This window comes from Amblyomma mixtum, chromosome 3 (assembly GCF_055824585.1).
Source record: "Amblyomma mixtum isolate Tamu chromosome 3, ASM5582458v1, whole genome shotgun sequence".
Taxonomy (NCBI): domain Eukaryota; kingdom Metazoa; phylum Arthropoda; class Arachnida; order Ixodida; family Ixodidae; genus Amblyomma; species Amblyomma mixtum.
Genome location: NC_143014.1, coordinates 109,856,501 through 109,869,448, shown reverse-complemented (window position 1 = coordinate 109,869,448; position 12,948 = coordinate 109,856,501). Strand labels below are relative to the sequence as shown.

The 12,948-nt window shown below is 44.9% G+C and overlaps 1 protein-coding gene across 1 annotated transcript in view; it reads right to left on the bottom strand.

Annotated features, from left to right (window-relative positions):
* The window catches only part of LOC149351352 (nose resistant to fluoxetine protein 6-like), a 39,039-nt gene that overhangs the window by 17,594 nt on the left and 8,497 nt on the right, over positions 1 to 12,948 (bottom strand). The window contains exons 2-4 of the mRNA XM_089580697.1: positions 4,536 to 4,747; positions 1,950 to 2,061; positions 808 to 892 (exon numbers count right to left, since the gene is read on the bottom strand). Coding sequence (XP_089436823.1) covers positions 808 to 892; positions 1,950 to 2,061; positions 4,536 to 4,747 — 409 coding nt within the window. The remainder of the gene's footprint in view (positions 1 to 807; positions 893 to 1,949; positions 2,062 to 4,535; positions 4,748 to 12,948) is intronic.

The following is a 12,948-nucleotide window of genomic DNA, read 5'->3' as shown; positions in this document are numbered from 1 at the left end:
GCGCCTGAAGGTTCGGTTCCGACAGGCAGTGTTTCCGCTGATACGGTTGTAAAGGAGTGGGAAGACGACAGTATGGTTTGGCCAAAGCTTCGAAGGACATGTGGGAACCCTAATTTGATCGCTTCAGGCATTAAAACGTGATCGGGCTTCATGTCGTGGAGAGCCGCTGAGCTCTCCGCCTCTTCGAGCCAACGGATGGATCGCCTGAATGCTGAAGGTTTTGCTTAATGTTTTGTTTAATGTTTGTTAATAATTGAAACAATTGCAAAAATGAAAATTGCGTTCATTTTCACCGCCACCACCAGCAACACGCTGTCGCGGTCCACGCTTAAAGGCGAAGCTTAAGCGTCCTCCCATAATCTGTCCCCTTTCATTGTAATATCCCCCCTACTCCCACTGTAATGCAATATATTATGTTGTGGGTAGTGTGATAAATAAATAAATAAATAAATAAATAAATAAATAAATAAATAAATAAATAAATAAAATGCACAAAAACAACTGAAGGTTTTTTAGTGATTGGTAAGCTGGGTGGTGGGAGGGGGGAGCACATTATGGGCATTTTACCACATCTGCCTTCACTTTCAAGCATAACTCCAGCGTAAAAACAATAAAGTAGCCTTGTGAAGGAATGAAGCTGTCGTATGAATTGCAAGACATGTGCACTCTTTTTAGTGAAATTTATAGCCGGTACATGTTTCACTAAAATGTGAAACTTTCTCCTCAAGTAGTATGGCTTTTTTAGCTTTTCATCAATAGGTTCACTGGAAAAGGAGCCTGACTTCCTAGGTAGCTGATTATACTCACAGTATGGCTTTTTGTCCCTTGGTCAGCGGAACAGGAAGACTTGTGACGCAGTTGCTTACTTTCACGTCAACTGGCGACGATAGCACTGAAAAGTAGCCAAAGAGTACAGATTAGAAGGCTGAGTACAGTATTTTGGAGCAAATCTGCTCTTTACTATTTAGGCTTAGTACATTTACTCTCCGCTGATGATTATACGCAGAGGACGGCGTAGGCAAAATTCGAAGGTGAAATAGAAACTTTTATGTGGCGTGTATAGCAGAGAGAAAAATTTCATATGAAACACTTGTTCCAAAGTATTCCTCGGGCTTCATTATGCACACGAACTTTCAAGGGGAGGTCGTCATGTGTAGGAACTGTGAGAAATATAACGACATTCAGTTCCTTAAAAACCAAGGGGTGTCGCACTCGTCTGGCTAACGCAAAAATTACGGTAACCACGGCACCAAAAATTGGGCAGTCCTTTATCTTGCCTACAATCACAAAATAAATATTGAGTTTGAATCCATGATAGATATGGTGCAATTCACATCACATTACATTAAGATGCGGACTGGCATTAATATTCTTTTATCAGAATGTTAGCGAATATCGGTGCCATTGGATCTACACTGGAACGTGAAATCAATAACTAAATGAGACCCAGTGTTTTTGTTTAACATTTTGACACAGGCATAATACTTCAGGATGACTTTCAAGCCTAACGTTATATCACCTCCGGCAGATGGCACCAACGAGGCATTCGTGCTTAATATGAAAAGAGGGAGTATTGTCGACGGAGAGATGGCAACGACGTAACGCCTGCCACCCTGACTTAACTAGTTTAACAGTCTTTCACTGGGGTCGCATTCCTTGGCACATGACTCGACGACGCATAAACGTTGCAAAAAACTTTGCCTGGAGTAGAGCGCTCGCTAAGTAAGCCGAGGACTCCACTTAATCCTTCATCGAATCTTCTTGTTGCCTATAGTCGCTTAGCATTGTTGAACGATACATAATTCAACTCAGCGTGCTTTAGAAAGTGCCAATACATTTACATAGACAACGTGTTTAAGAAATGTATTACTTTGCTTAAACTCAGCTACAAGACTACTACGTGGATAGTCCCTCAATACTGCGTCAATGTTCCCTTACGTCGTACTCACATTTGTTGACGATCTCTTGGAGTTCCTCCTCGTTACAGTCGTTCGTGACGCAGATACCAAGGCGAATAGGTGGTAGGCGTCGGTCGGTTAAATGATCCCTGAATTTTACCACCTGCGAATCAACACGAGGCATTCATGCTCGACTAGGAAGAAAAGAGCGGTCATGTGCCAATAAAATGCAAAGGGAAAATTTAGGAAGCGAGATAAGCGCTAAGTTCAAGACATGAGATGAAGCCCCGTTTACTCTTTCTTAAAAAAGGAAAAAAGGATTACACAGAGGAATCATACGGGGAAGTCTGTTTTGGTGATAGATGCATAGTCACTACTCAGTTTTCATAATATCGTTGCTGTCGTTACCTAACGCTCTGCGCATGCTAAAATAGCTTTAACTTTTTCGCAGCTATATCCAATTATCGGCGGGAGCCTGACATACATACTTGAAGTTGTTCTGTTTTTTTGAAAGGATTAGGTCGAGAAGCCATGGTTATCACGTTAATGACAAGAACAGTGCCTTAAATTATAAGAAGGGCTCTGCGTTTCAAGAGTTTATTCTCGCGCAGATTCGGAGGCTGTTTTTCGAATGTTCTATTGTTCCCGACGACAAATTCGGAGATTGTCGGAGCTTTCATTTTGCGATACATAAGATTCGGACTTCTTCGGGTTTTGTTTTTTTCTGTCTCAAGCTTCGAGCAGGCGTCCTCCCATACATAAATGTGCAGCACCACAACAAAAAGCCTTATTGAACGACTAGTTGCAAAAGCATTGCATGTTTGTTGACAACTTGTAATGCATACAAGCGTGCTTTCGTGTCAGTGCGCCCTCAAATGCGGCACGTGCCTTTCTGTTCTAGGCAAGTCGAGAGCGCCCTTTCTGCGTCCGCAGTGAATACAAGGAAAGCCAGCTGATTCATTGAGGCAGCTTGAGAGGACGGACCTGCCTAGGACATACATGCGCCGGAAAGGTATTGCAACTTCTCCAATTGTCAGGCTTGATAATGCAAGACTTCTGGGGAAAGACAGGGGTCGTCATCATTTTCTTGTGTAACGAGAGCAAACAATACCTTTATGTCTTTAAAGTTCGAGGCTTTTGCGTTCAGGTTTATAGCTTGCATCCCCCCCCCCCCCCCCCCTCCCTCTACCACCACCAGAATGATATGCCCGTAAACTACAGATTGCTTGCAATATTTTGTACACAGCGACCAAGTTTCTCAACATCAACTTGTTAGCGCAGTCAAAAGGTGTTATGTTCACCTCTTTGGCGCCTTCTCATCTCTAAAGCTTGCTTCTACACAGATCCCGGCAGGAAAAAAGAATGAACGGATCAGTTCTGGAGAGACGTGCATGGTAAGACTTCTCGCTGTAGATTAGCAGTCGATGGGCATAAAAGTGAGCGACATTTAGCCAAGGTGGGAAGGCTCATATCGTAAGCCCAGCCCAGTTTTTTTTTTGCCATTCTGTTGCTATTTATCGCTCAGCTCTTCGCATGTTGGTATGTACGGAAATGCTCACGACAAAACGCACCCAACAAGATGGAGCACAACCGCTAGCATTTTCAAGTCAGCTCCTGACAAAATCAGTGTTTTTCGGGTAAGTAAAAAAATTTGAAAACTCTTACCTCTGAGTGTTTTTCGTCCTACAGCCTTAGGTATAAGGAATAAAGTGAATGGAGAAATGAACAGAGATACCAGAAGGAAATAATTAAAATCTCGCAGTTTGCTTTGATTGTCGCGGTTTACTTTGCCTTTAAGGGCTCTGTTTTTCTCGTGCCGCCCAGCCTAGTGCTAAAGGATGCCAACAGTATTTATTCACTGAAAACATGCTTTTTACTCGCAGTTTGATAATACGTTCCCCTTGAAATAGAGACAAACGCCAAGGATGAAGTGATTGATGAGAGTTCACACTTTCACATTTAAGCTGTTAACGACACCTCAGCTATTGTACACGAAAAAGTGCGTGTTGTTAGGCAAGCTGGTACTATTAGCTAAGTGCCTGAAAAGGCAGAAAAAAAGACACGCACAAGAGACAAGCGGTTTAATGTTTTTTGTTCTTCCTACAGTCTCGTCGTTGGTCTCATCTATATTAAGTGCCAAGGCAATGATATTTGCACACCCACTGCTCATCTAAAACGCCCTTGTCCTGCATCACTTTCCGGCTCAACAAATTTTGTCTACATCGTGCCGAAATAGATGCGCTTTCGAGAAGCTTGCAGGCAAAGCAGCTTCTCCAGTGCACGTAACTCCTCGAAATAGCCCAAATTAGTTAAGCTACACCGCTGCGGGTTAACGGCCGAAAACCTGCCAATGAATGCAAACTACCAACAGACCTCTATAAACATATCCTAATTTTTGCCCAAGTTTAAATGAAAATAGGTAGGTTTACTAAAGATAACCGAAAATTTAAGCCGGCCAGTGACACTATGACAGTTTTAAACGTTCGGTTTTCTATTAGGATCATAATAATTCTACTGATAGAATGACCCCGTTAATATCGAGTCACAATTTACAGAGGCCCCTGAAACCAGAAAGTTCTGTACTATTATTAGTGTACAACCCATTAAAGGCGGACTTTCAAAACTACGCTTGCTTACCTTCGGAAAGGCGAGCTGAATTGCATCTAATGTAGACTCCACAAAGGGGCTGCCTTCGCTCAAGCGGATGTCCAGGTTGCAGTACTGTCCTCGTATAGTCTCTTCTCCCAAGCTGTCATGCACGACCGTTTCCACACATTCGTCAAAGGCCCCCAAGTCCGTCTTTGAGGCCTGCATGAGTCCGCTTGGGTATTTGCCCATGGCGTCGACGACTGAAATAAACGCGCAAGAGAGGCATTCTTCATCGTGCAAATATATTGTTGTGCAAATCTCGCCCCCGGAAGGACTGGACCATGGAAACAGCAAAAATCAAAGAAACTAACCAAAAGAAAAATGAACGACAATGGCTCCTACACTGGACTGAAAGTAAGGAAAAGAACATATTTTCGGAGGTGCGCTTAAAAAGCGTAAGGAACTCACTGCTATAAATAGCATAGCCAGTTTCAAAGCACCGGAAAGAATTCTTTCTGCAGAAGTATGGAACAGAAAAGGGAAAAAAAGCAATGCATTGGGCCCGCCATGTGACCGAGTTCTCAAAGCGTTGATTACCAGTAAACTTGCTTCTCCTCAGGGACTTTCCTTTCCCCTCCAGTCACTGCCAGCCAGCTGAAAGCCATAGAAGCAAGCCCAACGCACTTGCACTTTTCGCCACTCGTGGTTCAAGTTCTGCATATTTTGTCTTTTATGAGCTTGAGCAGTTTTGTGGAGTATTTTCCTGAATAAACATACCGTCTCTCATTGTATATCTAAAACATTACAAAAGTCAGCACGTGCACAGTGTTTAAGCAATCAGGAGCTTGCAAAGCTGCAGGCCGGCTTTGACTGATGGACAGGTAATGGATAACGTGTCAGATGCGCAGAAACACAGCTTTTAAACTTCAAAGAAAGTTGCTTGGCAGATTGTTATTAGTTGCTCGGAGCTTAAGATTTGGCAATTTTAAAGGCAATAAATAGCATGGTCAGTCTTCGTCGATAGAGCTAAGTGGTGTGTGTTTGACCGCGGAACCGCACACATACCCAGCAATTCTGGACAGAAGCATTTTTCAACGGCAGAGAGTTTATGAACGCAATTATTTTTCCTATATTATAAGATATCACTATAAGAATTACTATGTGCACAGATATACGCTCGGCAGGCTTGAAGTTTTTTGCTATTTATGCTTTTGTTATCGTCAAAAACGTTCCCCATTACTTTTCCGCGTCGCAGTGTTAACTATTCGATGCGAGCGATGGAAAAACGTTAAAAGAAAGATTTCGGTACGCATCCGAATAATGGGCCATTAGCTTCAATATTTCTATATACAATATCCCAAAATTGAAAATTTTTACGCAAAAATCCTGGACATGGTCAGGTGCTACCACTCTTAGTACCGGTGATGGGCTCAAACTAACCGCAGTCTCAAATGTGGTCCAGGCGCCGATTTAGAAAACAGTTCCAGGAATTTTGAACCCACGAGGGACCGAAAATGCATAAATTAAATAAATACAGCTACATAGCTAGACATTGCACTCCTATTAAGTGCGCTTAGTTCCTGCCTGCCTTTACTTCGCATGCAAGGCGGAAGCCATGGAATTTATGCCTTCTTTTCTTTACAGATATGCTTGTGAGCGTACGGACCCAGCTAGCACAAGGTCAGTTGTGGCGTTTGATAGATCAGTTATTACCATAAGCCCTCGATACGTACACCGGTCACGAAAGACGGCTATCGATTTAAAACCAGCCTAGTGAAGGAAAACGAAACGTGCTTCAAGGGGCCCTTTAGGAGCTATGCTTCATGCTGCGAACTGCGATTTGTATCGTGATACAGTTCTAAGGCGGTGCCAATTACGCAATGTTGGTGGTCTGCCAAGCGCGCCTGTTCCGCCTCCTTCGCAATTCATGCGTTCCACTTTGAATGCACAGTTCAGGCACTGTGAGCACGGCAGCGCAAGATGGTCGGTCAGGGCCGTCCAGGTGTACAGCATCTCGGGGCACCTGGCCCCGAGTTGGAGCTGGACTGAGTTAGACGTCTTGGTGCAGGAACATTTTGCAACAGGGGCATTTCGACGCATGATATGAGAAAGCTGCTATTAATTTCTGAGTGCCAGAAACCAATCAGCGTACCCTTTATTACTAATACAATGTCGTTGCTCAGTAAACATTTTTCTTGGTCTTTGTAGTGTACTTGATTTATTGAGTTTATTTAGAGAATAAATACACAGCGATTCGTAGGTTGCATTTTAAAAGTTCACAATTCAATTTTTCAGTATGATGCAGTATTAATTTTCAACAAGCGGCATTATTCAGCTTTATTTACACCATATTCGAGCAGCCTTCGCGTAGGCTTGGTCACGAATCCAATACACGGATTTACAACAATAATTTCCGATTTTTATCATCCGTCCAACAAGATTTGGTGGTGAGGGGAGCTTTTACACTGTAATTTGGTGTTATTCATCATCCATTTTTGGCCTTTTGCAGCGAAACCTATTGCTGCTACTCCAACAGATATCCGCGACGCTATCTATGAGTGATGAGTGAGCACTTGTGTTGTCGTCTCTCCGTCTGCGCCCTTGTCCTTGTGTTGCCACATAACTATGAATTCGTACCAACTCGTCCAATTCTCTGCCATTTTGATGCTATCTGTGCCCCACGAAATGTCGCGACGCATTCGTCAGCCGCGTCCTCAAATCGCGCCCTTGAGCCCTCGCGCTCACCCACCCGCAAACGAGGTGGATTGTAGTTGGGATCTTCCATCCGCAGATCAAAAGTCATTCAGAGTCTTTCTCAAGAGCGCGACCACTGTCAGTAACGTGCTAATAAGCTTATGTGACGGCATAGCAAAGTTACAGACAATACTTCTCAAGAAATAACAAAGAACCCAATCCTCGCGCCATCGCTGCATTCATCGTTGCCCTGGAACAGGTAGTGTAGAACTGATTTAGAGCAAACACACGCACATCAGCGTCGCCTCGTTTTGCGATGGTATTGATCTTGCCGCAAACTTATCGCGAAATTTCGAATTTCGTCGAAAGTCTAGCAGTCGACCTCCTCTTCCAGCCCTCGCTCACTTCGCCATCGTCTTACAGCAACGATTACGCGGCGATACTCACAACTGTCGCCCTGATTCACATTTCGTGATAGTGCTTAGTGCGCCGAAATCTGTATTCCAAAACGTTTTTGTATAGGCTTAAAACCACACTCTCGCGTCACTTGTTATCGCTTGTTCGAAAAATCAAGCAGCAGTCGAAAGTCATTCAGTTTCAGAGAGAGGAAAAGATGCTAATAGTTTCAACGTTTCAGAATTAAGTGGTAGACGATAGCATGAAGAGTAAGTTGCAGTTTCCAAGGCAGATCCCTCACGCCGTTCCTGCCGTAGAGCCGCTCGAGGAAGGTTCGGTGTTTTCATACATTCATAAAATTATTTCATGCCTGCGGCTTTTTAGTATTGAAACGACCTGTTGGTGTAACTTCAATACTTTATTGTCGATTGGTCGCAAACGCTAAATTCTCGCAGTCCGTATGAAAAGGCCGCGTGTGCCCCCCACATCTCAAGCGCATTTGCGTTCTTGGGCACATCCGGCGATACTGAATAGCAGTACATTCGCACATGGGCGGTTAACCATGGTATGACTACTGGAGCCGACCTAGGTATCCAAAAACCGAGCCTGCATAACACCGAACCGCTGTTGGCGCACTGTTGAGAGAGAGAGAGAGAGAGAGAGAGAGAGAGAGAGCTGTTGAAGAAGAGTATTTTGCGTTTACATATAATGCACACCGGACGCTGGGCTCCCTAGTGTTTTAATAATTTTAACTGAAGAATACATAGATATGGGTGCTGAAATATCGCTTGTTCAGAGACGCCCGAAGGACAGGAAAAGTATCGGACAGCCACTGATCGAGTATTTTATGAAGCGAACATGCAACCGTGAATGCACTCACGTTGAGCGCCAAAACGAGGTGCACCGAAACGGTCGGATCATGGGCGGTGCGTAGTAGCCTGAGGCGGTGAAGCGCTCTGCCTCACAACTATTGTGACGTGAGTCGCTGCATGCGACCCTGCCTGACAGAATGGGATGTTAAGCTAGTTAATCCGAGAGCAGTTCATAAACAGCAACTGTTTAATCTGTCCCCGGAACCCAAACGAAAGACTCACAAAAGCAAAATAATCTACTTGTGGAGGCTCAAACAATATGTTGGGAGTGGCGACCTTCACAACGTTGGGCGAGAACTGCCCTAAATTCTTAAAGACAACTTGACCCTCACAGTTATCTCTACAAAGCCAAGTAAACATCTCACTATTTTATCCCGTACATGTGTTTTGTGAGCTGTTATGTTATCGCTTTTGCACTTACGCAGAGTTGCTATTGTTAATTTGTTTGTGATTGCTAGTACCCGAGTGTGCTGGTGCGGGTGGCTGTGTTAAAATCGCAGAGGTTTAACGGCTAAGAGTGTCTGTCGCTGAGGCGAGGTGACGCTGTGTACACCTGGTCGCGGTGGCTGCCTTTGAACGGGAAGGCAGTTCAAGAACGATAGTGGGTGGCGAGATTTCGGTGCAGCTTAAACATATCGTCATGTCCTCAACGTAATTCACAGTTCTCTGCCGCGGTTTCCGTTAGAGCTATAAAATACGGACGCTCTTACAGGAATCTGCTTGCTTCGAGGAAGGGTCGCATCTAAGGACACAGCGCTCTCAAGGCCGGCTTTTCTCAAGCCGGCTTTGTGTGCCCTAAACCGCTCAAGGATGTTTTTGGCCGGGCCGATTTATGCAGGGGGCATACCTCGCGCAGGTCACTCCTAGCCAACACCCGCTTTCTTCTTGATGGGACTGTCTTTCAGGAGCGATGGATGGGGACTGATTGTAAAGCAGACTTTGTGCGAGACCGTGAGTTATGAGAGCAGCGTGAGTGCGGCGCAGGTTTTTCATGCAGAAAGCAAGGACACGCGCGTAAATAAGTGCTCCAGGGTTTTAGTCTGTCGATCTTGCGTTTTTCAAGTAAGTGTAAATTCTCGGTGAAGATGTATCTGCCGTCGTTCTCCGTGAGGTATGTCGTGATCAGCTTCTCTTTTTTTTTCCTCCTCTAATGCCAACAACCCAAACCCAAACTTACAAGCAGAGCTCGAACTAGAAAAAAACATGTGATTCTTTCGATGATTGGAGTGGAGTCGGAGCACTGGATTTTGCTGAAGCAATGCTCGTTAGGTTCTCGTGCACGCAGGTTTTTTTTTTTTATCTTTCTGAGCATCAGCACAAAAAAATCTAGGCATGTGCTGAGGCATGAGCTTCTTTCCACAATCAGGCGCCGGCTATATGAACCGCCAGATCGTACCCGCGTGCTGAAATGTCAGGATCCGAAGGATAGAAATCCGCGATCTCGGCTTAAGGCACCCTGTATGACCTGAAACGCATCGCACATAAACCGGGGAAAAAGAACCGTTATCTTATGAACGAAAAAAAAAAAAAAATACGTAGTACCGGATGGAGAAGCATGCATGGACCTGTTTTTTTTTTTTCGCAGGTCATTACAATAACCATTTTCTAACTACCCTGTTTAAAGAATAAAGAAAGTCGCCGCGGTGGCTCAGTGGTTACGGCGTCGGCTGCGGACCCGAAAGACGCGGGGTCGAACTCGTGGCGGTCGCATTTCGATGGAGGTGCATTGCTAGAGGCCCGTGTGCTGTGCGATGTCAGTGCACTTTAAAGAGCCCCAGGTGGTTGAAATTATCCGGAGCTCTTCACTACGGCGTCCCTCATACCCTGAGTTACTTTGGGAAGTTAAACCACATAAACCAAATCCCCACAAACCAAAAAATAAAGACATAACGACGCATGGAATGTGGCAGCCCAAACAGAACGCAGAGCCACTGCAAAACCCTGCGAAAATTTTGTCCTTATTGACCTGGACTGTACCTGCGCACTCGTTGTCGAAGACAAGCCGACTCCGCTCGCAGTTAATACACGCCGCTTGTCTCGGCCTCTCAATACGCTCGGTGCAGAAACCGAGTCAGTTCCGGAAGGTCGTCGCACTCGCCCCCTCCGTAAGCCTTATGCGAAGTGTACCTTTTAAAAACTTCCCGCACTCCTTCCTGCGGAGCCCCAGATTCGGTCTACGCTTCTTTGCCACCAGCGTTCTCTTCATATATTCTACTCGTTTCACTTCATGGAAGAACTCGCTGCCTCGTCGTATCACTGGCACCAAGGAATCCCATTCTAGACCGTAGCGATATGTTGGACTAAGATCATTGCGTGTTATAGCGTAAGACTGGTGCCAGTCACAGAAGTTCACGCTCTCTTTTTCTTGAATCGACAAAGGTTAATCGTTGCGGCATAAACATGTGAATAATCTGTTGCTGGGCTTTCTTTTAGACCATAGACCCTTACGAGGGCTCGTTTCTTGTAATAGTGCCTCATGAGAAAATATGCTGCAGCTCGCGTAGTCATTACCTAGCAGACATCAAGGACAAAGTCGATGAAAATGACCTATGCGTTTCCCTTTGTGCCAGGCCGGTAGGCTGCACCACCTGTGTTGCACACACCAACTACCAGTGCGTTTAATGAGGGGCCATCTGTAACGAGGACACAACTTAAATCATAGCAGGTGGCGCGATGTGTTTTATGAATGCCCATTTCAATACGATACGCGCGTCGCTGCGGCGATGGCAAAGCGATCTGAAGCGTCTGGCAACGAAGCTGCTCCAGTGGTGCCGGCGTTGGTTTTAAGCCCTCTTTGAGGGCTGGTAAAGTTCTTTCCCGCTGTACACCATTCGGGATTGAAACTTCGGCTTCGCGACAACGTTGGACTGAGATTTCCAAGAATAAGGACTTAAAGCCTTTCACGCTTAGTTCGACTTATATTAGCCAAGTATACAAGTGGCAGCTAATCACAAAAAAATGCGATGGTTAAGCTTCTATTAACGCCATTAACTACGAGAAAGAATTGCTTCAAGTTTTCAATTTCCCTACAAGTATTAATGAATAGAGTCGACTTTATAACTATAATGTAACCCAGCATTCATTATCCTTATTTGAGATACATCTATGCTTATATAGCCAGTTATATTATTATGTGTTCTCATCTTTGCCGTATTATGTGTTGTATCGCGCTTGAGCTATTGCGTGGTTTTGTACGTAGCGAGCAGTGCTGCCAACCCTAGGGATTTTTCCCTAGATCTAGAGAATTTGGACGTCATTTAGGGGAAAAGCGATTTTTTCTATAATCTAGGGAAATTTCGTTTGCTGGCAAATTTCTTTTTTTTTCTCTCTCAAATTATGAAGACAGTACAAGCTTTTCGTTGCTTTTACTCTACAACTGACGGAGGCCCGTACAACACCGCCGCGCGCTCCAGTAAAGCTTGTTTCACATGGAAGTGAAAACGCTTTGTTGCTGTGGCGCAAAAGCTGTTTAGAACCACCGCGGCGGCTCCAGCGGTCACAGCGGCGATATTCCAACAAGGAACAAATTTTTCGCCGCGCGGCGCTGCTCAATTTTCCATCGCTTGCATGCATGTAAACCAGCATTTACACGCACGTACTCGGACGTGTATGGTCCCTTACGTGGCCAGTGGCACCCGCTGCTGTGATCTGGCGCGCCACCGTCTTCCCTCAACACGCGCGCCCCTTCCTCACGCTGTATTTGGAGCTCGCTGCACGACGTGAAATTCCTGTTTAGTAAGCATATCCGCATGTTTGTTTTGATCATTATTAAAGAACAAGGGCACCATTTTTTTATCAAGCAGCGTCGTATTGGAAATCTTAGCTAGTCTAATTAGGCGAACAATTCCCAGTTCACCTGCCCCGGTGGCTCAGTGGTTATAGCGCTCGGCTGCTGACCCGAAAAACGAGGCTTCGATCCCGGCCTCGGCGGTAGAATTTCGATGGAGGCGAAATTCTAGAGGCCCATCTGTGCGATGTGAGTACACGCTAAAGAACACCAGGTGGTCGAAATTTCCGGAGGCCTTCACTAGTTCATCCCTCATAGCCTGGGTCGTTAGACCCTCCAAAATCATAAACCATAATTCCCAGTTCTACCACGACGAACAAAGTGAGTTGAGGTCACATGATGCATACCAAAGCTGTAACAATCACTGCTTCATTGTTTTAATTGCCTCAAACTGTTACGTCAGCCACTGTCTAGAGAAATCGCAGCAAATGAACAAGCAGCTTTTATATCGCAGTTTCCGTACACTCCTCAAGCGACCTCCAGGCATTTTGTATGTGGTATTCTTCGGCTGAAGTCGAAACCGACACGACATGAGGGAAAAAAATTCAGTTAATTCCACATGCCGATGCATGTTTACTGATATCTTGAGTGCAGTGAAAAAAACATACACGATATATAGAGAGCGTTTAATTTGTAACTTCCAAAGAGCGCTAAGGTGTATCTTGTAGCTTCATTTAGAAGTTCTTCATTTGAGATCCTTCATTTCAAATTT